General features: G+C 41.6%; 1 protein-coding gene across 3 annotated transcripts in view; it reads left to right on the top strand.

Moving 5' to 3' along the window:
- LOC113894441 (ras-GEF domain-containing family member 1B) overlaps nt 1-19,335 on the top strand; it is a 651,277-nt gene extending 631,942 nt beyond the window's left edge. For all 3 annotated transcript variants that reach the window (XM_027544870.1, XM_027544871.1, XM_027544872.1), the window contains 10 exons: nt 1,614-1,826; nt 2,330-2,404; nt 4,245-4,340; nt 4,452-4,554; nt 5,991-6,070; nt 6,217-6,312; nt 12,903-12,998; nt 13,357-13,480; nt 15,288-15,360; nt 17,929-19,335. In XM_027544870.1, coding sequence (XP_027400671.1) covers nt 1,614-1,826; nt 2,330-2,404; nt 4,245-4,340; nt 4,452-4,554; nt 5,991-6,070; nt 6,217-6,312; nt 12,903-12,998; nt 13,357-13,480; nt 15,288-15,360; nt 17,929-17,953 — 981 coding nt within the window. In that variant the 3' untranslated portion in view covers nt 17,954-19,335. The remainder of the gene's footprint in view (nt 1-1,613; nt 1,827-2,329; nt 2,405-4,244; nt 4,341-4,451; nt 4,555-5,990; nt 6,071-6,216; nt 6,313-12,902; nt 12,999-13,356; nt 13,481-15,287; nt 15,361-17,928) is intronic.
- Nucleotides 19,336-25,396: the final 6,061 nt, after the last annotated feature.

Genomic DNA, 25,396 nt, shown 5'->3' with positions numbered 1-25,396 from the left:
CAGCGAAGGATTTAAAATAGCCCTCAATTTGGCCTAAAGTGCTTTGAATTCTGAAGAAAGAGGCACTTTCTTTGAGTGACAAGCATATTATCAAATAGATAGCATCTTCTAAACTGATAACTTTAGTGCTGTGTGGAAGATAGCTGCTTTGAAGGCTCAATTTTTTAAACACTTAGGTATTTCGTTAGTGACTTTAGGGTGATCTGTGAAGGTAGAAGAGGGGAAAAGGTCATCTAATGAACCAGTTTAAAGAACTCAGTGGAATATATACCAGACAAACAGAGAAGAAGAGAAGGAAGGTTGTGTGTGCTTTTTCGCCTTGACTGTATGAGAATTGCTCATTCCCTCCTGTTTGTGATTTTCCTCCATTTAAGTATGAAAACATCTGTTCGTTTAAAATTTTGTAAGATGCTCTGGTAAAACAAATTACCACTGTTGAAAAAATAAGATGGTTCTTAGGCTTGTAGGTAAGATGCCATTTAATTTTCAGGTAATTAATCTCAGCAAATGTTATTGTGGTACTTTTTGAAAAGGAGCTGATTAGTTAGTAAAGCATGGATATAGGGTTTTCATCTGGAAATTCACTGGGGCTGTCCCTCTTTGAAGCTTTAACCTAAGGACCACTCTAGCAATGAATTCGCCTGTATGCCTTTCTTTGATACCAGCGTCACAATTGACTTAGATGGCTAAGTGTTTGGCAATTTTTGGCTGGAAAAGGAAGAATAAAAGAATACCCCTAACTTACATCATGATAACTGCCCCCTAGGGATTGATTGTGGAGTTATTTTTTTGGACTTAATAACTATTTTAAAAGTCAAGAGGTTACATTTATCTATAATACGTGCATTGCTTTTAATACTAATTTATCTTAGTGCGTGGCTGTAGCATGATGTAGTCACAAACCAGGCACCAGCTGGTAGTAGCATTACGGGGAGAATTGCCATGTGAAAGAATTGATTGTAAACATTAGCGCTGACTCATGAGTGTGACAAAAACAGACACGAGCCGAATGGAGGTCAGATACCAAAAAGGAATATCCAAGGCTCCTTTTGGTGGGGACGCATGTTATATGTAGAAGTCAGGAAGGTGGTTAGGGGCTGAGTAGGAAGTGATGGTGTATTTCTGACAAATAGTTGTTTGTACTTAGACAAATGCGATTGGGAATGTTAGAAGTAGAAAAATCAAGAAGGTGGGCCTAAAGAAAAAGAATTAGGAAAAGGATGCTCTGACTTGAGATCTGTGCATCTTCACCTCCCAGAAGAAAACCAATAGGTTCCTATTTCACTCCAGAGAGCATTAGTTGTATGTGGTTCCTATTATATGGAATTCCCTCAGTAGCTCATCTAAAATATCACTGTAGTTGTTTCATGGCCCAACTTGAGTCGCACTCCCAAGAGCAACCCAAGGAAAGAACTAAATCTTGCAGGTCTGAAAAGACACCGTATGTATATGTGTCTTTTAAATTGTTAGAGCAAAACTGACTGCCTCTAACTGCCCTCCACCAAGGTGGCTATCCAGCATCAAAGTAAGAGCATCAAGTGCAGATCTCTTGAGTTTGTGGCGTGGATGCACAGGCAGAGTGAGGAGGTCATCCTTTGCTTGTTTCCTGGCAGACATATCGGAAGAATGTCCAGCAGATGATCCAGTGTCTGATCCGCAAGCTGGCCGCACTCAGCCAGTATGAGGAAGTTCTGGCCAAAATCAGTTCCACGTCGACAGATCGACTCACAGTTCTCAAGACCAAACCACAGTCCATCCAAAGGGACATCATCACTGTCTGCAGTGACCCTTACACGTTGGCCCAGCAGCTGACTCACATAGAGCTGGTGAGGCCGTTGTCATCCTTGTCTTTATAACCCAGACTTGGTTTGCCATGGTAACCAGATAGCATGTTCATTGGCAGTAATGTCAAGGGAGAGGTGAAAATAATCCAAATGGGAGCTAATCTATGAAATAGCGGCAGCATGTTTTGTTTAGATATTTGCGTATGACTGTTTCTGATATTTTGAGAATTCACTTTAAAATAAATACTAAGCAAGAGCGAAGAGATTATTGACCTTCCTCATGTTACCCCTCTAATGAATTTTTCCATTGCTCGCTCAGCCTTTTACTTTCTAATATATACATTGACCCAAGCAGAAAACTGTCTCTGCTCAGATCTTAAAGATGATGACGGTTTTGAAGGTTAAAGGCTCATTTTACAAGTTGCCTGTTAAAAATGAGGATAGTGGCAGAAATTAATAGACAGAATGGAAAGACCATTCCTTCTCCTTTTCTTCAATACCGCTGAAGCTTGTGTTTCTTCAATAGTGTTGGGTTTGTGTTTCAGGAGAGGCTCAATTACATTGGCCCAGAAGAATTTGTACAAGCCTTTGTGCAGAAGGACCCTTTGGACAATGACAAGGTAATGGGTCTACCCAGAGGTTAGCCCTGAAGTTGGAAATGGAATTCTTTAGTCCATGATAGTGGGTATGAGAGACAGAAATTGGAACAATTTTGTTTTAGGTTTTAAAGATCAGGAAGTTGTTTTTTTAAAATTCATGGTATTGCGATATTTGTTTTATTGTGGTAGTCTGGAGCCAAACCCACAATATCTCTGAGGTATGCCTGCGCTTTGTGCACGAGGCTTTTTTTTTTTTGATCATCCTACACACCGTGTGGGATCTTAGTTCCTCAACCAGGGATCGAACCCGTGCCCCCTCCAGTGGAAGCACGGAGTCTTAATCTTAACTACTAGATCACCAGGAAACTCCCTCAGAAAGATTTTTTTTTTTTTTCAGCCATGTCTGATTCATTGCATTTTTATTCTTGAGTGTGGTCTCCAAGTGCCATAACAGTATTCTTACCCTATCACCAACTTTTGTCCTCTCTCTCTCTCTCCTTATTGGGAAATTTAATAAGCAAGTAGATGCAGGCATTTGTAGTGATGAAGGTAGGAGAGAAAGGATAATGGTTTTAGCAGATTAAGTCAGAAAGAAAATACAAGAGGATGCTCTGTTCATGATTCAACAGTAGCAGGGGCGGTAAAGACAGGATGCATGTCCAGTGTGCTAAGGACAGGTCTTTACTGCTCTGCCTCTTGTTTTAAGGTGCATCCCTCATGGCACGTTTGTTGCCTGAGTGCAGCCCATATGGTCAGCAATTGATGGTAGACATGGCTGTAAGGCTGGTGTACACACACATAAGAAACTTTTCCTCGCGTTACCTCCAGGAGTATTAGGCAAAGACTGTATCACCCACTAATGAAAGCTCCTCTTTCAGAGTAGGGGCAGCAGCTGTTTTCCGGCCTTAGAATAGTTTCGCTCAGTACAGGAAGTGAAGATCAGGTTTTGCAATAGAGGCTAGTGGACTTTTTTGTTTGCCTCATTTGGAAGGAAGGAAAGAGGGGTGTAATTAACCTGTTTAAGCTTGGCCTTGAACTCTGAGATGAGCTTAACTTCTTTTTGCTTTTGAACAATATGTCACCCACTCTCCAAAAACCGGGATAGTGTAAACTTCCGCTTTACCTACCTTGGAATATACTAGTTTCTTGCTACACAGTGTTCCAAAATTATCTCCTAGATTTAATCTTAAGAGAAAATTTTCTAGACCTCTATATTCTCAGCTCCTCCATGCTATGTGAATAGCAGTAGGTAGTCACACCCCTATTAATTGGTCAAGATTGTTTTAGAATGCAGCCAATACATATGTATATATATATATTTGGGAATGGTACTTCTGAGGACTGTTCTCACCCAGAGTAATTTAGTTTCCTGGGAGAGAAGGCACTGCCATGAATGCAGCAGAATAGGTTTCTAGATCTTCAGGTTTTCACAGGACTATACTAAGAGACTGATACTTCTGTATTGAGAGTTATGGGCTTCCCCGGTGGCACTAGCGGTAAAGAACCTGCCTGCCAATGCAGGAGATCTTAGACATGCATGTTCGATCCCTGGACCAGGAAGATCCCCTGGAGAAGGGCCTGGAAACCCCCTCCAGTATTCCTGCCTGGGAAATTCCATGGACAGTACAATCCATGAGTGTCACAAAGAGTCGGACAGGACTGAAGTGACATAGCAGACACACATGCGGGAGAGTCAAGACTATTAGGGGTTTGTTCTCTTTTTCCCCTCCCTACTGCCCCGCCATCCTCAAAAGTCTTCCTAATTCATAAACTGAGAATAAAGGCCTATATCTGACAAAAACAAGAGCCTCATACACCCTTTTATCCTCCAACTCATCTGCTCATTTTACTTTCTCAATAGAGTTGCTACAGTGAACGGAAGAAAACACGGAACTTAGAAGCCTACGTGGAATGGTTTAATCGCCTCAGCTACTTGGTTGCTACAGAAATCTGCATGGTGAGAAAATGAATTTTTCTCCCAGCCCTCTATCTTACTTTTTCATACTTCCTTTATATTTGTTGGGCCTACATGTTGGACAACTGCTCTCTTTCTTCTCATTCTGTACAGCCTGTAAAGAAGAAGCATCGAGCAAGGATGATTGAGTATTTCATTGACGTGGCTCGGGAGTGTTTTAACATTGGCAACTTCAATTCCTTGATGGCAATAATCTGTGAGTGTTTTCTGAGAGATATGTTTCCTTTGTTTGTATAGGTTCTGTGAAATGGACCCACTAAGAATTAGCAAATAGTACAGTTTTGTTCATGAAAACTGTACTTATTAATCCAGACTTGTTTCAGAATGATCAGAAAGCTTTAAATATACAAACTGATACAAATATGTTTAATCTTTTATAAGTATATAAGAATTCATGGAATACGTTTAGTTAATCTTCATCTGAATATTTAAAAGATATTTGCCTAAATTAAGGATTTTAGAAAGTGTTTGAGAAGCTTGTGTATCAAGCATTATAGAAACATGATCTGAGAGTAAATCAAATGATTCCACTGGTAAGACAAGAGGTTGGCCTGAGAAACTGGAACATTTTCTAACTACCCGTGTTCCTAGTACTTGTCATCTGCTGACCTCATTAGCCTCACAAGGATTTTTAATGCCAGCGACTATTCATTCAATAAACATAGGGCATGGGGGTAACACTGTATCTTCTTTTTTTTTCTAGTTTATACCTGTTTTCTTGCTATGATTATTGATAATGACTGTTTCATTTAAAAATATCCTGATTTATATGATAAACGATATGGCTATCTTACACATTATAAGTACTCAGTAAATATATGAATATTTACCTGGCTGTTTAGAATCAGGGTCAGTTTGAAGCCAGAGAATCTACTGAATTTAATTTAATAATTTTAATTTTAATAACCCCCCTCATGAATCCCTTTTTCCCTTAAAAAATCTTTTTTCCCCCTCGTCTCCCCCATAAAAATAACTGGTGAATCTTCAGCTTATTGTCTGGCTTACTGCACAAAAATAGTGAACAGAAAAGTCATCTAAATCAGGGACTTCAACGGCCCACAGTCTAGGTAACAGAAGATTACCTAATTTCCCTCTTGTACTATTAAGAAAATGTCAGGGCAATTTATGTCACAGGAGAAAGTATTTGTAATACATCTAGCTGAACACTTGTATTCAAACTCTGTAAACGACCCTACAGAGCAACATGATGTAGACAAATAACCCAGTGAAAACAAAGGCAAAATACATGAGCAGTTCATAAAAGAAGATACGCTGATGGCCAGACAGTATATGAAAAGAAGCTCTACGTCATTAGTCATCAGAAAAATACAAATTAAAATTAGAATCACAGTGAAATACATTTCACAAACTGGAGTAACTGAAATGAACAAGACTGGTTGAACCAAATATTGTGAGGATTATGGACCAAGTAGAATTCTCAGACCTGGGTGGGGTTGTGAAATGGGACAGCTACTTTGGAAAGTCGTTTGGCAAGTTTTTTTTTTTTTTTTTCAAATAAAGCTAACTTCCTTTTACTTAGTAATGAACACTTTTTCAGAATGTACCTTACAATGACTTCTCTGATTTCTCCGTTTCCACTTTCTTTTTCTCGCCTTCCATTGTAATCGGAAGCTGGCATGAACATGAGCCCCGTCTCTCGACTGAAAAAAACTTGGGCCAAAGTGAAGACTGCCAAGTTCGATGTTCTTGAGGTATGTGAAGCGGATCTTTTGCTGTTAAGTAACATTTTGGCCCGGAATTATTTGGACTTTTTGAATCCAGCATTTAAAGTATGATCTCATAAACTTTCTGCAGGTGAGAAGTGTGTAGTTCATATTCTCCTCTCTTTTGTCTACAGCATCAAATGGACCCTTCGAGCAATTTCTATAATTATCGAACAGCTCTTCGTGGGGCAGCACAAAGGTCTTTAACTGCTCATAGCAGTAGAGAGAAGGTATGTGTTTAAACAAGTCTTATTCGTGGTACAGTTGCCACGTGTTGCACTGAAATGCAGTGTGTGTGTGTGCGTGCTAAGTCGTTTCAGTTGTGTCTGACTCTTTGTGAACTTACGGACTGTAGTCCACCACACTCCTCTGTCCATGGGGATTCTCCAGGCAAGAATATTGGAGTGGGTTGCCATCCCCTCCGCCAGGGGATCTTTTCCACCCAGAGACTGAAGCCGTGTCTCTTGCAGCTCCTGCCTTATAGGCAGATTCTTTACCATTGAGCTTCCGGAGAAGCCCTGAAATGCACTGTACTCAGCTGCTTTTACCTGTTTAGATCTAAGAAAGAAAGTTCATATGCTGTAGACATGTTTCTCACTTGCCACATAGGGAGGGGGGATGCTAAAGAAGGAGGAGGAAAGGGGAAGGTAACTTGGTAGCGAGCTTTGCAAACGTTATTATTGCATTATTTAAGTGATTATTTTGTAATGTGTCATGGTTGTGTTTCAAGCAATAAATTAAGTCCTACGTTAAGATGACTAATGGCATTAGAGAGTAATTTGATTTAATGGAATACAGACATTTAAGCTCTGTACAAGGTAGCTGACATAATGTAATCTTCTAAAGAATTAGCTTACCTCCCATGGTTAAGTCATTTATTTTCAGAAAGTAGGTTAGTTGCTGTAGCATTAGGCCTGCTGTTACTAATTGGGTATGTGGGTGGCAGGAAAAGTGCCAGGATGAGGTCTGAGAAATGAATGGTCTGCACGCTACCTGCCCTATCCTTAAACATTTCACACCGTCCTGGATCAGCCGTGCTCCTGACTTGGAAGGGCCTTTACCCACATTTCATACATGGGAAGCAGAAGTCATTTTGACATTAGGAAATCATGTTATTTGAGAAGTAAATACTTGGTTACAGTAAATGGGCTGATGAAGGTTGCTTGGTGAAAACAATTTTCTGCTTAGGTTCTACCCCATCTTTTAACTTGAACTATATGCTCCAACAAATCAAAGAAAATGAGGATACAAGATTTTAGGCCCTCTTGGTCACTCACCCTCAAAAGCTTCAGCCTCCGTGATCTAAAATGAAAACAAATGCAAAAAGAAACCCCATCTTTTAAGCATGCTAAACTGCTTCTCATCAAAATCGAAAATATTGGTTCTGATCATGTTTGAGAGCTATTGTAAATACATTAATTTTTTAAATAAAGAAGCAAGGTCGGAGTGGGGATGAAGCAGAGATGACTATCTCAATTTAGCCCAAGGGAGTATATAAGCTTTTATTTTTATTATTTTAATGTTTTATTTATTTGGCTGCTCCGGATGTCAGTTATGGCATGTGGTATCTAGTTCCCTGACCAAGGATCAAACCCAGGTCCCCTGCATTGGGAGCCTGGAGTCTCAACCACTGGACCACCAGAGAAGTCCCTATATGAGCTTTTTTTTGTTTGTTTGTTTGTTTTTAATTTTATTTTATTTTTAAACTTTACATAATTGTATTAGTTTTGCCAAATATCAAAATGAATCCGCCACAGGTATACACGTGCTCCCCATCCTGAACCCTCCTCCCTCCTCCCTCCCCACACCATCCCTCTGGGTCAGTACTACTTTTCCACATCTCAGTACTTCCATGACTAGATTGAAAAAAATCTAATCAGAAGCTTTTTATGCTTCAGAAAATGAGCAGACTTGTGGGAGGATACCAGCACCCAGAATGTGCAAGGCTTTCTCTGCAGAACCTTTGTGAGTTACAGGGGTCTCTGTCCAAGGGAGGAAGCAGCTGTAGAGTCATCTCTGTCAATCAGGAACTGCGTGCACGTATGCATGCCTACTCGGTCACTCGGTCGTGTCCGACTCACTGCGACCCCATGGACTATATAGCCCACCAGGCTCCGCTGTCCATGGGATTTTTCAGGCAGGAATACTGGAGTGGGTTGTCAGTTCCTCCTCCAGGGGTTCTTCCCAACCCAGGGATTGAACCCGAGTCTCCTGTGTCTCCTGCATTGGAGGGTATATTCTTTACCACTAAGTCTGAAGCTGCAGCACTGGCCAACCCCCCCAACCAAGATCTCAGTGAATGTTGTACTTGTGGGGCTCCGATAGCTTTTTCCAGAAAAACAGTATTTACCCTTTCTGTCATTGAATAAATTGTCGACTTTAATTTCATTTTTTTCTTAAACCAGTTCTGTCTGAGCATATGGATTGTATTCTGCAGTTCATAAAACAAATGGTATCACCACCAATTTTTTAAAAATATGACATTTCTAGTTCACAGTTGTCCTCCAAGTCTATGAATGAAAGCATTTGGGGGGATAAGAGCCATCTTTGATTCAAGAGAATTGGAATCTTTTTTTCTTTTTTTGAAGTGAGGGTAAACTCTTTACCTCTGAGTTATTGCCTATTTTAAAGTCTTCCTGGAAACATGACGAGAGTAATACAATCTTTGATATTCTTTGAATTATGTTTATGTGGCCGATGTGGTTTCTCTCTAGGAACCACATCATAGAACAGATTAAATCTGTCTGTCACATAGGGGCCGTTAAATGATCCTTAAATAGCTGGTTTTCCTCTGAGTCCTTGTGTCTCCTGGTTTTTCACCACTCCTCATGTGAGTGTATGGTTTTAAATACTTTTACCATCCCATTTCTGATCGTGGGAACTTATTCCTCCTCATCACCATTCATGTCTAGGTGTGGAACTGATAACTCCTTTAAGGTGTAGCTGCCAAGTTTGTGAATTTAGAATATTGTGAAAGGGAATTAGGAAACATTACTACTTGAGAAGTTTTCCCACGAAAGCCTTCATTGAAAGACTTCTCAGAAACCAAACTTTTGTTCCTGTTAGTAGCCTATATGTCCACCTTAGCTCTGGAAATCCAGAGTCCTTGTAGTCTCCTGATTTTTACTGTGGTGGATTTGGTAGGGGCTGCCGATCTGAAGGGAACCATTCATGAGGAAATGAGAAGGTGAAGGAGCTTGTGAGTCCGCTCTGTCTAGCATATGGGCATCAGGAACAGAGCAGGAATAATAAGGGAGATTATTTCTCTTGCTGCATCTTGGAAAAGTAGTTCGGACAATCAATGGTGGATCAGTCCAGCAATTCCACTTTTGGGAATCCAAGCATATCAAAAACACCATTTAATTCAGAAAGATATATGTACCTCATGTTCATTGCAGCATTTTTTACAAAGCCAAGATATGAAAACAGTCTTGTCCACCGATGGATGAAGAAATTGTAATTTATGTATACATACATATATACACACACATACATATATATAAAATATATACATACAAATATATATGTATTGCAATCTATTCATTATATACATAATGGAATATTATTCAGCTATTAAAATGAATGAGGTTTTGCCATTTGTGGTAACATAGGTAAAACTGGAAGACATAAAGTGAAATAAATCAGATTGAGAAAGACAAGTACTGTATGATCTCTCTTATATGTGAGATCTAAATGTATATATATGTGTGTATATATATATATATTTTTTTTTCATTTTAAGACAAGCTTATTGATAGAACAGATTGATGGTTGTCAGAGACATGAGGTAGGGAATGGGGGAAATAAGTGAATTGTTCTTCTTTTTTTTCTGGTTCAAGTAAATTTTATTTTTTAAAAAAGACTGGATTGTATGGCACACACCATGAATGCAAAACTCACATATGTTATAGCCTCTGCCACCTAGCTAGAGGCATGTGACAAGAACTTCTGAAGAGTTTAAATATCCTTGTAAGACAGTGAGTGATCAGTACCATATGTAGGTCCACCTTAATTATAATTCAGTCCTCATTTTCCTGATGATGATCCATCAGCAGTATTTGTCCCCTTGTATGGGGCCCGTGGGTTTGGGGGGGGATGCTTAATTGAGGTCAGTTTTGTATTATTTAATTTAATCCTTGCCACAACTCAGTGAGGCACTGTTTCCATTTTAAAGTGAAGAAACTAGGCTTTCTTAGTATGTTAGCCTTATACCTGGGGTTGGCAAACTTTTTCTCTTAGTGACCAGATCATAAATATTTTAGGCTTTGTAAATTGTACAGTTTCTGTTGCAACTACTGAGCTCAGACAGAGTGGCACAAAAGCTGATGTAGGTGATGTGCAGGTGAGTGGATGAATGTGACTGTTTCACACGAAAGCTGTCTGGACACTGGAATTTTAACTTCATGCTCATGAAATATTATTCTTTTGCTATTTCCCCAGCCATTTAAAAATGTAAACTGCATGACCTCTAGGCCATTCCAAAACAGGTGATGAGATGGGCTGGCCTGTGGGCCACAGTTGGCAGACTCATGGTTTATATGGCCAGTCGAGTGTGGAGCCAGATTTGAAACTGAGAGGCTGCCTCTCAGTTCAGGCATTTGAATCTGGCAGAGGCAAAGCCCAACACCTTGCAGGCACTGGTGGTCTTGCAAAGAAGTGAGGTGCAGATGTGCTTTTATCTTTGTGGTGATGGCTGTTTAGTTCTAAAATAATAGAAAAAATAGCCAGTAAAATTATGAGAAGGTTATGAAGGGACCTTTACGAATTCAGTTTAGAGACTTCCAGACAATAGCAAATAATTCAGGGCTTCCCTGCTGGTCTAGTGGTTAAGAATCCGCCTTGCAGTGCAAGGGATGCCGGTTTGATCCCTGGCTCAGAATGATCCCACATGCCTCAGGTCCAGCTGAGCCCATGAGCTACAACTGCTGAAGCCTGCTCACCTAGAGTCCATGATCCGCAACAAGAGAAGCCACTACCATGAGAAGCCCGCACAGCACAGCTAGAGAGTAGCCCCTACTCACTGCATCTAAAGAAAACCCATGCAGCCACAAAGACCGAGTGCAGCAAAAAGAGTAAAATAAAGAAGTAAATTAAAAAAAAAATTTTTAAGTACATTCAAAAGTGCTGTCAAAAAATCAGCAAAACAAAAAAATAATCAAAGCCTATCTTTTTTAAATGACTTTAGGGGAAAATCTGAATTTCTCTCTAGAAGTGAAAATGTATGCTAATATTTTTGTGTATAAGCCAAAACATATGTTTTCCAGACCTCCCCTTCATCTAGGATAGATGTACCACATGAGTCATAAGCTTGGGAAAACTTCAAAAACCTGCTCTTGGGTAAACAGCATAGGCCCACCCACGGGTGTTTGCAGCATCGTTTGCACTGTCGCAAATTTAGAATCTTCAAAAGCATGTTAGCATTTGAGAGAAAGTAGAAGTTACAAAGGGGAAGAACAGAGAGTCTTATTCTTTGTTCCTTCTGGATTTAGCAGGAATTAGGATACTGTCTCAGAGATTATGATTTTAGGTTAATTCGTTAAATACCACTCTAGCACACCAAAGATGTAAGGCAGGAAAGGCTTACTAAAGAAGGCTCGTTGTTTTTTAAACAACTATTAACTTGCACATGCATATCCCCCTTCACCTGGGCTTCCCCTCACAACTGTTGTGCAAGGTATTATACTGCTTTGGTGCTTTCCCAAGACAGCAGGTATTTACTTGTTCTGACATACAAGGCCAGATTTGCTCAATAGGAAGTTTGTAGCAACTATTACTGAAAACTCCCAGTTCTCATGTTATCTTAAGCGGTGTGTACAAGAGAAGGGGCTTCCCAGGTGGCTCAGTGTTAAAGAGTCACCTGTCAACGCAGGTGACTCAGGAGATGCAGGTTCAATCCCTGCTTCGGGAAGATCCCCTGAAGGAGGAAATGGCAACCCACTCCAGTATTCTTGCCTGGAAAATTCCATGGACAGAGGAGCCTGGCAGGTTACAGTCCATGAGACTGCAAAGAGTCAGACACGACTGAATAACTGAGCATATATACAGTTCTTCAAGGGAAAAGAAAATGTTCCTCTAAAAAGAAACATCATCTAAAATGTAGTTGTGTAAATGATAGAAAAAGTACAGACCCTCACAGACAGATGGGTCACATATTTTAAAATCTTAGTACCTGTGGGACTTCCCTGGTGGTCCAGTGGCTGACACTCTGTGCTTCCAATGTAAGGGGCCCAGGTTCAAGCCCTGGTCAGGGAACTAGACCCCATAGGCTGCAACTCAAAGATTCTGAATGCTGCAGCTAAGACCCAGCACAGCCAAATAAATAAACATTAAAAAAAAATCTTTGTACCTGCGGTGGCAGGTATTCTATTATTTGGTTCTAACTGAATGAAAAGTAAGAGTCCTTTAGATCTTGTCCCTTTGATTATAACGAGAACTTTCAGATTTTACTCTGTGCTATTATGTTGAGAAAAATAAGGAAAACAACCTGAACCCATCCATCTCCCATTGCCACTCATCTTTGCTTTGTTTTGGTTATTAACAGCATTCGCATGTTCAGAAAAATTATGTAACAAAGGAAATGGCTGTCATGGGAGGTCAGCAAAAACACTGCACCCATCCTAATCAATGGTAGCCTACTATGGGAAATGGTGAGGGATGGGGAGGCCTGGCGTGCTGCAGTCCATGGGGCTGCAAAGAGTTGGACATGACTGAGCAACTGAACAGCAACTATGTAATCCCTTCATTAATGTCTTGTATTGTTTGATGAGAGACTAAATGTTTATTTGCCCAAAACAAACCAGAATCTTTTTGTTTTCTCTAGATTGTGATACCATTCTTCAGTCTGTTAATCAAAGATATTTATTTCCTCAATGAGGGCTGTGCCAACCGCCTTCCCAACGGCCATGTCAACTTTGAGGTAAGGGTAGGTTGCAAAAATCTGAGCACAGAGGACCAGCCTCTCCACCAAGTGCAGAGAGGCCAGGCCATCTGAGCTTGATTCTGAAGTTCTCAAACCAAGTTTTCTCTTTCCTTGCTAATCTGTGAGAAGATAACAGTGCTGAGTAGAATAAATTAGCTACACCATTATTATTCTTATCCAGAGATATTTGAGTAACTTTTCACCACTACCTAAAAATACCAATAGCTGATTTTTCTTAAATTAAGAAAATGATGTAGTTAAGAAGATTAGAAGCCAGAAGAGAACATTAAATCATCCAAGCTCATGATTTTTGACAACTGCCTTTCAATTCAACTTTCATTTGATTCTTTTGTAGAAATTTTGGGAACTGGCCAAACAAGTGAGTGAATTCATGACGTGGAAACAAGTGGAGTGCCCATTTGAGAGGGACCGGAAGATCTTACAGCATCTGCTCACAGTACCAGTCTTCAGTGAAGATGGTGGGTAGCCTATTAAGCTGTGACTGCTACCGGGATCTGTAGAACCTACAATCAGGAAATCAGTGTATTAAATGCTTGGTGTCTGGTTCCTTATGTAGTATGAAGCCTGTGTTCTGACCTGTTCCATCTTGAGTTTTCTGTTGCACAAAAAACTGTGTGATTTATCCCTAAAATATTTGAGTCAGGCACTCAGTCACTCTTCAGCCACAAATAGTACATTTCTGTGTTTAAACAAAATTTTTATAATATTAGATCTGCAGAGCTTTGGGGCACAAATGGAAAGTTACTGAGGGATTTTTTTCCCCTTGTTCAGGCTTGCTTTAATGGAGAAAAAAGGTGTTTCATGACATGTTGATATTCAAGATAAACTTTAAAAACAAAGCAGTTGCTACCCGCTGCTATTTGTAAAAAATAAACCATGGAAAGTCTTAACCTGTTAAAACATTAGGGACTTTGAGACAGAAACAGTGATTGTGTACCAGAAAAACTGACTGGATATTTAAAGTTTGTAAAAGACTTGGGGATTGATTATATTACTCTATTATAGCCTAATATTATACAAATCAATTGCACTATTAACTATTTCTCATGGTAGATTGATAGTGTTTATGATAATGACTAAAGAACATTTTGAATTAATAAGATCTATTCCAGAGAGGGCTTGATTGTTACTAACCTCTGAAGGCAAGATTAATACCAAGCTTTTAAAGCTTTGGAAATCTTTTTGACTTAAAATTAAAGTGAAAACATTAGAAGAGTGAAAAATTGACCTAAAAACCCTAACTTTTTACCTGCTAAAAGGTCTTTTTAAAAGCTAACAGGGGTCCGGGAGTCTTTTTAAAAGCCCTGGTGGTCCAGTGGCTAAGACTCTGCACTCCCAGTACAGAGGGCCTGGGTGTGATCCCAGATCAGGGAACTGGATCGCATGTGCCACAGTGAAGATTGAAGAGCCCATGTGCCACAGCTAAGACCCGGCATAGCCAAATAAATAAATCAATCCAGCAGAAAAGGCTCCCCATCCCAGTCCTCCTTTTTGTAAAGAGTATAAATGTGAGCGTATATTCCAGTCCTGTGGCTTGCCTTTATAAGCTTTCTTTTTTTTTTGCCTCAAAAATTGTCTTAGTTATGGGCTTCCCTGGCAGCTTAGTGGTAAAGAATCTGCCTGCCAATGCAGGAGATACAGAGTTCAGTCCCCGGTCTGGGAAGATCCCACATGCTGTGGAGCAGCTAAGCCCACACTCCACAACTATTGAGCCTGTGCTCTAGAGCCCAGGAACCGCAACTCCCGAGCCCACGTGCTGCAGCTGCTGAAGCCTGAGCATCCTGGAGCTCGTGCTCTGCAACAAGAGAAGCCACCACAGTGAAAAGCCCTCTCACTGAAACAGAGAGTTGCCCCCGCTTGCTGCAGCTAGGGAAAAAGCCCCCCCAGGCCAGCCAAAAATAAATTTAAAAAAATATATAGATATATAAATAAGCTTTTAAAAAAATAGAACCTGGGAGATATGCTGTGGGCATGTCAGACTTTGCATGTCTTTCACAAGTATCCCTTTAACAAATAATAATAATAAATTGTCTTACTTAACCAACTGCTTTTTTGGTCTAGAGGCCCCTGGTGTTTTGTTGAGAGGGTCCAGCAGGGGCAAGTAGTGTTCTGTGTTTCTAAAGCTTCCCAACTGTAATTCAGTGTTTTAAAGAGTGTGCTTAGCTGTAGGGTTTGGCTGAGGTTGAATGGGGGATGAATGGAGGTGGGTAATGTATCAGAAGAAGACTTCCGCATTCATGCATTCTTCCTTTTGGTTGATTGTAGCTCTCTACTTGGCATCCTATGAAAGTGAAGGACCTGAAAATCATATAGAGAAAGACAGATGGAAGTCCTTAAGGTGAGTCTCATTGCTTCTCATTGCTGTACAAATCTAAACATGTTGGCCTTAAGTGAAAAAAGCTACGTGCTTGCTATAGGAAGTCCCTGCCTGCGTGTTGCAAGCCCTCTCTGTAGCTTATCTCTTGTTTACTAAATCTTTGTGGCTTAAAATCTTCATTGCCATCCTTCAGTTTTATTGCCTTTTTTTTTTTTTTTTTTAATACTGGCAGATATACAGTGACTCTCTGCTGCTTTTTCTATCCCAGTATTTTATGGGATGAGGAACTGAAATTTCCCCATGGTGTGTTAAAAAGGCCTCTGACACATTTTCTTCATCTAAAAGATAAGAATTGTTCTAACACTAAAATTTTATTTGACCTGAGATAAAAAACACCAATTGGTTTAGTAAATCTGAGAGCGTCACTTATTGCCTAGATCTTGGTCCCCTCTTTGGTTTGAGAGAGAGTTAGGACTTGAAACATAATCCACAATCTTTTCAAATTTAAACATTTTGTTATTTTATTAGTATTTTTGAACAAAACTAGGATAGATAAGTTTGTCTTTTAACCACTTGAGATGCTTTAATGGGCGAAAGTAGCCCAGGATATAGAATTACTATAACCAAAATTGCTGTTTGTGTATTTTTACTGAGAGACTCTAGGAGTGTGTGCCTTTTGGTACCAGGTTGGCAGGCCCATTTTCTCTTCTTTCCAGAGTCATTTGGGAGCCTTCGTTAAACTCGATCAGGGCTAGGTTTTATGAACCAGGGTATCTAAGATATATTTGCTTTTGTGTGATTTTGTTTCAAAGGAAAATTTAGGCCTTCTTTGAACCTTTTATAGAGGAGAGATAAGGCACGGAGGCATTGGAATTTTATTATCGTTAGAACAAATCGTGGTAATAGGCAAAGGACTGGAGCTGTTTCTTCTTTACCCTTCTGCTCTGTGAGCCTTAGGGTGAGCACTAGCTCCTCCCTCATGTCTGCCACAGCTCTGGACATGTTCTTGTGCTGCTGAGCAATGACACTGAGGGTAATGCAGGTGTTGGGCAAGGCAGAGCACCCCCAAGGAAGATAAAAAAGAAGTATGCGATGGTTCTTTGCAAAACCACACATGCTAAGTGGATACTAAGGCTCATTAAAAGCAGAGACATCACTTTGCCAACAAAGGTCCATATAGTCAAAGCTCTGGTTTTTCCGGTAGTCATGTATGGATGTGAGAGCTGGACCATTAAGAAGGCTGAGTGCTGAAGAATTGATGCTTTTGAATTGTGGTTCTGGAGAAGACTCTTGAGAGTCCCTTGGACTGCAAGCAGATCCAACCAGTCCATCCTAAAGGAAACCAGTGCTGAATATTCATTGGAAGGACTGATGCTGAACCTGAAGCACCAGTACTTTGTCCACCTGATACGAAGAGCTGACTCATTGGAAAAGACCCTGATGCTGGGAAAGATTGAGGGCAGGGAGGAGAAGGGGATGACAGAGAATGAGGTAGTTGGATAGCATCACTCAAAAGACATGAGTTTGAGCAAACTCCAGGAGATAGGGAAGGATAGGGGAGCCTAACACACTGCAGGCCACGGGGTCTTAAAGGGTTGGACACTACTTAGCAGCTGAACAGCAACAACAGATTCTCAAATGATGTACCTACCTGAACTAGCAGTTCTCCCAGAAAATCTGAAAGACTTCAGTGCTTAATATTTTTCTGTCCTTTTTTAAAAATTTATTTAAAATTATTTTTTATTATAGTTGATTTACAATATTGCATTAGTTTCTGATGTATAGCAAAGCGATTCAATTTTATATATGTGTACACACACACACACACACATATATATATATACACATAATTTTTCAGGTTTTTTATAGGTTATTACAAAATATTGAGTATAGGTCTTTGTTGTTTATTTTATATATAGTAGTGTGTATTTGTTGGCTTCCCTGTGACTTAGAGGTAAAGAATCTGCCTGCAATGCAGGAGATGTGAGTTCGATCCCTGGGTCAGGAAGATCCCCTGGAGAAGGAAATGGCAACCCACTCCAGTATTCTTGCCTGAGAAACCCCATGGACAGAGGAGCCTGATGGGCTATAGTCCAGAGGGTCACAGAGTCAGACATTACTGAGGCAACTTAGCACACACATATCTCAGTAAAGCTGGAAAACAGTCAGAAGTTAATTATTAATATAGAATTTCTATCTTGCCCTATATACTTTTATTACTTTAGAGATGTGGAGAAATTCCCAGCCTTGAGTATAGCAAATCCCAGAGGATTAGCGACTTAGCATGCATGGACACTGTGTATATGTTACTCTAAAATTTCTATCCCTCCCCCCGCTTTCCCCTTTGGTAATCCTGCTTTGTTTTCTATGTCTGTGAGTCCGTTTCTGTTTTGTCCATCAGTTCGCTTGCCTCATTTTTTTAGGTTCCTCACACACGTAATATCACATGATATTCGTCTGACTTACTGTAAACTATTTAAAATCGAGCTTCAAATATGGGAAAGACAAAACTGGTGTTACGTGAGGATTCTCATCCTCCTTCAGATCATCTGCCGCCTCCCTTCTGATCGTGTCTTCTTCATTCCTCAGATCCAGCCTCCTGGGCAGAGTTTAACACACGGGCTGCTGATTGCTGCTGTTGCCGCCGCCGCCGCTGCATCACGTAGATCATCGAGGGGCTGGCCTTTGTGTTCGGGAATCTTGTGCTACCAAAAAAATCATGAAGTCCCTGCAAGCACGCTCCCTCAAGAGCAGATGGGGACCTTGCTCCCTGCAGCTGACAGATTGCCTCAGATTCTATGAGACTGAAATGTTCACTGAGGACACTTGAGAAAGAATCCTCTAAGGGTCCCAGCTCTGCAATGATTCATCTCCTGGAATTTCCATGTGAATCACAGCTCTGCACCTGGATGGAGCTTTCTTTTGTGTGTGTATGTGTGTGTTTTTGTTTTTTTGTGTGTTTTTTAATTTGGTTCGACATTTGCTGCTAATGGGACTTGCCCAGCTGAGGGCTGGCTCTTAGGAAGCCCATGTTTCTTTGTTAACTTAAAAGAAAAAGGGAGAGAAGGGAGGGGAAGCAAGCCTTCCTTTTAGATCCCAAACTGCAGCTCAGTGGCATTGCCCCAGAGGGATCAGGCTGGCTGGAAGCCAGCCTCGGACTTAGCTTCCCTGAGCTCGGGCTGTGTTGTGAATTCCCCTCTTCCCTTTTCCTATAAGGTTTTGAGTTGGCTGCTGGTTAGCAAACTCCTTTTTACCCATATAAGTTATTTAATATAATAATGAAGCTCAACACTGTGGTAGGAAAATAGCCACTAGAAAAAAAAAGGCAGAGTTTGTCATTGGACTGTGTAACTTTCTAGAAGGACTGTCTGTTTTCTTTGCCCTCCTGAGCTGTTTACAACTGACCACTGTGTTCTACGGATGTATTTTTTAGTAGTCTTTTTTTGTTACTTAGTTTTCCATGATGTGTATTATTTTTTCCTCTTGTAAATTTGAATTATCTGACTGTAAGGGCCTTGGGGGGAAAAAAAACCCCATGGTCTAATTACAATTTAATTTTTTAACAGTCTGTTATTTTTCATTACCTTTTGGAATCTGTTGGCAACTGAACATGTGAACAGAAAACAAATTGGTAAAGTTACCCCCCGCTCCCTACCCACTAGAGCAGTGAACAAATGAAAAACATCTTGCTGTTAACTCAAGAGGTCAATCTAATTGTGAAATAGTTCACCTTGTTAAACATCTAAACAAATCCGTAGTTGCTCTGCAAACAGTCATTATATTTATTTACTCTAGGAGAATCTGTAGAGTAGTAAACTGTGCTAATGAAAAAAAACAAGACATCATGTTCAAAACAGAGATGTATTTGAAAACTTAATGACATGGTTTCAGAAAAACAGAGCATGTCTGTATACTGCACGCCATCTCAGCAGACCGAAAATGTCTCTAAGCTGTCCCTTTACAACCATCAATATATTTGACACTCTGCGGCCTGGAGTTGTGATGCCTTTCGTTTCTTTACTGGATGGAATTGATGGGGAGGTGGGGGCGGTGGGGGACTGGAGTCTCAGTCATTCGACTCAAGGGACTGGCTGGAAATGTGGCTTGTCCTTGGGGAAGTGGCCTTTAGAAGTATGTGTGTGGCTCCTGACTTCCTTGAACCCATTCTTGAAAACATGAAAGTGGTGGTTGCTCAGTTGTGTCCCACTTTTTGCGAACCCCATGGACTGTAGCCCAGCAGGCTCCTCGGCCCGTGGGATTCTCCAGGCAGAAATAGTGGAGTGGGTAGCCATTCCCTTCTCCAGGGGACCTTCCCCAGCCAGGGACTGAACCTGGGTCTCCTGCACGGAAGCTAGATTCCTTACCACTGAGCCATCTTTTAATAAGCATCACTTGCCAGATACGTCTGAATGTTTGGCATGGATCATCATCCCCACGCTTTTAGGTGTGGAAATAGGTGCATCAATAATGGTGATGATTCGTTCAAGGCCATGTAGCTAATGAGAGACGCAAAGACTTGACCTAAACCTTCTAAATTTAGAGCCCAGGCTGTAAATCACATTGTCCAGCTTTCTCAGACTTCAGTGTAACCTTCAAGCTTTCGAGGAACACGGGGATGTTGTTGACTTGCAGGTGTGGATTCTGTAGGTCTGGGTAGGGTGCGGGGCATGCTGATGTTGCTGGGCCTAGAATCTGAAGAGCAGCAGGGTGCCCTACAGCACTGCCTCTCAGTGCCTCCACTGCCTTTCCCTGAAGTCTGCATCCTGCAGGTGTTGCCATGACAGCAGCCATGGCCATCTTTCAACCACTTACGTTGGGGGGTCTGCAAATGATGGGCTGCTGGCCAAATCTACTCCTTTTATTTGAGCCACAAGGTGACAATTGTTGGAAAAAACTGAGGAAAAAAGTGTTTCACGATACATGAAAATGATATGAAATGCAAGTTTCCGCATCCATAAGTGAAGTCTTTGGAATACAGACTCACTCGCTTGCTTACTCAGTTCCTTGCGGCTGCTTTTGCCTACAAACCGGGGTCTTATAGTTGCAACAGAGACAGAATGGCCCACAAAGCCTCGGATATTTACTCTCTGCCCTTTACAGAAAGAAAGTTTGCTGCTGACCTCGACTCTCTTAACTGGTTGTTCTGAGCATTACAATGAGTTTGCGAACATGCTCTAAGATTTTCTATTTAAGGCATTGTTGTTGTTCAGTCGCTAAGCTGTGTCTAACTCTTCGCGACCCAATGGATGACAGCACGCCAGGCTTCCCTGTCCTTCACCATCTCCCAGAGTTTGCTGAAACTCATGTCCCCTGAGTCAATGATGCCATCCAACCATCCCATCCTCCTCTGTCGTCGCTCCCTTCTTCTGCCCTCAAATCTTTCCCAGCATTAGGGTCTTTTCCAATGAGTCAGCCCTAATGAGTGGAATTAGATACATAAATGGGGCTAGTGAACATTTTTTTCCTAAAGTGATAAGAGGCTTAACAAATTAGGGATTTTTAGAGATTATAAGGGTGTTTAAACCATAACTCTTCACGGAAAGAGTTACCATTCTCGTGCCTTTTGTTTTCATGCCCAGATAAGCCAGCAGTTTTAAACCAGGAACTGAGCTGTGGCAGTAATTCACCATCCTCCTCCTTGGGTTTGGGTCTAGGCGCCTTGATCATGGCTGTGGCTGGATGGAAGTCTGGGTAAACACAAGTGCGAACAGCATCCCATAGACGTGGATTCTGATGTGTTCTGTTCAGACACGCCCTGCATTCCTCAGCTGTGGGCTCTGAGCTGAGGCCTCACATCAAGCTGAGTTGGGTGGGGAAGGAAGAGAGCCCCCTTTCAGGATTTGAAGTAGCCCTTGTGTTTGAGGACAAACCTCCTGTGTTTGAGGACACAGGCCCAGGTTCCCCAGCGTTGGCCTGCCTTGCATCTAACAAAGAACATCATTGGTAAAGGGTTGCCGCGCATCTGTCTTTGAAGGCTTTCAGCTTTCCCTCTCCACTGGCCCCAGCTCTGACACCCCTGCTGTTTCCTCTCATACCTCTTGCACCTTTAGCAAACTTGTGCTTCTTTTTGTACTGCTGCCCATTAGTCTCCTGCATGTAGAATCCCAAGAAAGCACGGCTCAGCCTAGGAAGCTGAGTTGCTCAACTGTACAGGCTACAGTTACATCGGCTACAAATGATCGAGGTGCTCTGCCTTCCACTTCGCTGCGTTCTGTTTACCCTGTGGCCTGTCTCAACAAAAGCCCCTGCCTCTATTCCAAGCATGTCTTGCTATTCTGATGGAGAGTGGACCGCTGGGGATAGAAACGTGGGCTAGAAAAGTTGATTTTTTTTTTTTGCAGGGGGGGAGCTAAGAGTTCAAAGGAATTCCTGAATTGGCTTCCTGGAGAAAAATGTGCTTAGTGACCTGGAAACTAACTAAACATATTGAACTCAAAGAGATTCTGATGACGACTCTATTAACTTTACCCTTAAGACATTTTGAAAAGGACTTTTGTCGGACCTGGGCTTCCAGAATTTTAATAGAAAATTGGGAAATTCCTGGATAAGTCAAGCCAAAATTTTTTTTCTGGGTTTGAAAGATTAGGCAATAGATTCAGTTCTCTGCTTCATGTCATCAAGATCACTTGACCCTACTCTGTGCTAACAGAAGAGGTTGGGATTTGAGATTAAGGTATCCAAACGTTGCCTTTGTTAGAGGTTAGAGGCTTGAAACTATCGAATAAGTCCGGATCCATGCAAAATAGACCCTAATTAAAAATCTGCCTTAATTCTATACTTAAGAATCAACTTCTCTTAAAGGGTGAATTTTTTCTTCTTTACTTAATGCAATGAGGACATTCACAGGTAGTCAATTCCCTTTGGTGCTAGCAGGCTTCGACAGGTTTAAACCCCACTCCACAAGCCTGAACCCTCCTTCATTTCACTAAGATTTGATCTAATGAGAAATGAAACATCCCAAAGTGTGTACTCACATTCTGGATAGCATGAGATAGCAGTCTTAGAATATGGTTGTGTGTGATTCTCCAGGCAAGAATACTGGAGTGGATTGCCATGCCCTCCTCCAGGGGATCTTCCCGACCCAGGGATCATCAAGCCTGCATCTCTTTTGTCTCCTGCATTGGCAGGTGGGTTCTTTATTTACCACTAGCGCCACCTGGGAAGCCCCAAAATATGGTTAGTTGTTAGCAAACTTAAGTTTAAATGTGCACATAATCCAACATGTTAGGACTTCTATGTAATGGTCTATGGAACACAATTTCCAGAAGTAAAGAAGAAGGGAACTAATATTTCTCAGAACAATCAGGACAATTTTGTGTTCCTTGAAGAGTGCCAAATCAGTGGGCTTTCCACCCTAAAAGCAAGTTTGCTTTCTTTCCCTCTTTCCACCTACGCTGGGCAGAGAAAATGAAAGCATGAAATCGTCTTTTCCTGGATGAGTCACTGTGGGAAAGTCCGTTCAGCAGTGTTTGTCCACTTGGCTGAGACACGGTAGTGGGAGGACCGTGGCCTTGTTCATTTTTTTACAGTGCAGTTATGGATCCTCGTACGCGCAGGTGAACCATGTGGGGTCTTCATCTGTGCTGCTGCTGCTGCTAAGTCGCTTCAGTCGTGTCCGACTCTGTGCGACCCCATGGACTGCAGCCCACCAGGCTTCTCCGTCCGTGGGATTCTCCAGGCAAGAACACTGGAGTGGGTTGCCATTTCCTTCTCCAATGCATGAAAGTGGAAAGTGAAAGTGAAGTCTCTCAGTCGTGTCTACTCTTAGCGACCCCATGGACTGCAGCCTACCAGGCTCCTCCATCCATGGGATTTTCCAGGCAACAGTACTGGAGTGGGGTGCCATTGCCTTCTCCCTCTGTGCTCAGTACTAAAATGTTGAATCCAGGAGCTGGTTACCTGTCTGGGAATTGGAGCTTCCGTCTATGGGGTCACACAGAGTCGGACACGACTAAAGCTACTTAGCAGCAGCAGCCCCCCTGTAATAGTCTGACTTTGGAAATGAGTGTAAATTTGAGTGATTCTGATCCAGTCTCTTTGTGACCGACCCCAAGGACTGTAGTCTGCTAGGCTCCTCTGTCCATGGGATGTTCCAGGCTGGAATACTGGAGTGGGTTGCCATGCCCTCCTTCAGGGGATCTTCCCAAACCAGTGATCAAACTCGCATCTCTTATGTCTCCTGCATTGGCAGGCAGGTTCTCTACTACTAGCGCCATCTGGGAAGCCCAAAGAATGGGAGGCTTATGGGCTAAACCTCACTCTCCCCAGATTTTCTGGACTTTGGGAGAAGTTTCCCCCACTTTTGGACTTCAGTGTCCTCAACTAGAAGTAATGGGTCTGGATTAATTGATGTCTGCTGTTCATGGTCTGAGAGTTTGTGGTTTGGGAAAGCACTTCCTCCGCTTACTGGACTGAGAGATGAGTTAGCAAGTAAATACAGCATCCTGCATTTGTGCTGCCAACCCCTTCTTTCTGCCTGGCTCTTTTATTTGTTGTATCTGAAGAGGGAATGGATAAGAGGATAATTGCTACTTGATTGGAGACAAAGAAGTGATAAAGGCTCAGCTCCCCACTCCAGTTCAACTCCACACAAAGGGATAGGGTTCTTTATGGTAAAGAGTGATTGCTACCCAGACCAGAAACCAAAAAATTCCCCCTTGTGCAAGTCCAGTTCTGTGATTTCAAAGGTGCTAGATGAAGAAAGCATAGTTTCCAAAGACCAAAGACTACAAAAATGCTTTGTTGTGTAGACTATATCTTTGCCACGGCAGCTGTTGCAGTTATGCTGGTTTGTACAGATAAAATCTTAGATAAAGTGTCTGTTCACACCTAGTCATTTACAAATGAGTCAATATTTGGCTTAAAAGACCAAAACTCAGACTCATGATGATCAGAGTCCACTTCTGCATTTTGTCAATTTTCATATCTTAAAAATGACTGGAGACCTCCTCTGAAGACTCCTGAGTTTGACATACCTTTTACAGGAAGTCCTACACGGAAAGAAACCAGCAAGGGCATGGACCAGTCGTGTGAGTGTAGAGACCTTCTGTCCTTTGGCTACAAATGCTCCCTGAAGCCTAGTCCAGGAAGACCTGTGCAAAAGAGGAAAGATCAAAGGAAGGAACAGGCAAACAACTCAGAAGAGAGAGAAAACTGTAGAGGGGTATGTAAATGACAAAGCTTTGGCAAGTGGAAGAATTTAGGAAGAGATGTAGCATTAGCAGTGCGGGAGCTTTTGAAATACTCAGACACTGAAGATCTAATAAGAAAACAATGAATCAAGGAAGTCTGCTCTCTCGGGAAACTACAAGCTATTTAGCTATTAAAATCAGTATCAGGGAAATGGATAGATATAAAGATAACTAGGGAGGATATTTTTAATTACTGAACTCCATAAAATAAAGTTTATAAAATTCTGGAAAACAGGCATCACCAACCCTTCTCCACCTATTCGAAAATTGTCAAGGCCTTTGTGCAGGGCAGAGAAGCCCTGGCAGGAGGGCATGCTTTTTCAGGCAGTTTAGACTCAGATGGGAAATAAGGATAACCCACAGGGTTCCTAGATGCCCCCATAAAGGCTCAAGATTTGTAAAATGCTCTTTTTCTTTCAGGGTGTTCACTTGGCTTACAGAGAAACCCAGCCATGCTGCGATGGCCAGGTACACAGTGGAATAAATGGGATCCCTTAGCTCTGTTCTTAAACTTTATAAGGAGGTGGGGGTGCAATCCTATGACCAAGGTATGCTTATAAAGAGAACTTCCTATATTCAGAGAATTCAGAGTATGGTGCAAATCGTTCTTAGGTTTTTCTTGAGTAGTTTTTCAGCCTGTAATCTGTTAACCTGGAAAGAACCTGAAGGGAGTTTTATGCTGCCCTCATGGAAGGCAGAAGCTTTCCAGATGGCACTAGTGGTAAAGAACCCGCCTGCCAACGAAGGAGATGTAAGAGACGTGAATTTGATCCCTGGGTCGGGAAGATCCCCTGGGGAAGGGCATGGCAACCCACTCCAGTATTCTTGCCTGGAGAATCCCATGGACATGCAGAGCCTGGCAAGCT

This window comes from Bos indicus x Bos taurus, chromosome 6 (genome assembly GCF_003369695.1).
Source record: "Bos indicus x Bos taurus breed Angus x Brahman F1 hybrid chromosome 6, Bos_hybrid_MaternalHap_v2.0, whole genome shotgun sequence".
Taxonomy (NCBI): Eukaryota; Metazoa; Chordata; class Mammalia; order Artiodactyla; family Bovidae; genus Bos; species Bos indicus x Bos taurus.
Note: the sequence above shows the minus strand (reverse complement) of the source record. Positions and strands in the feature narration are given on the sequence as shown.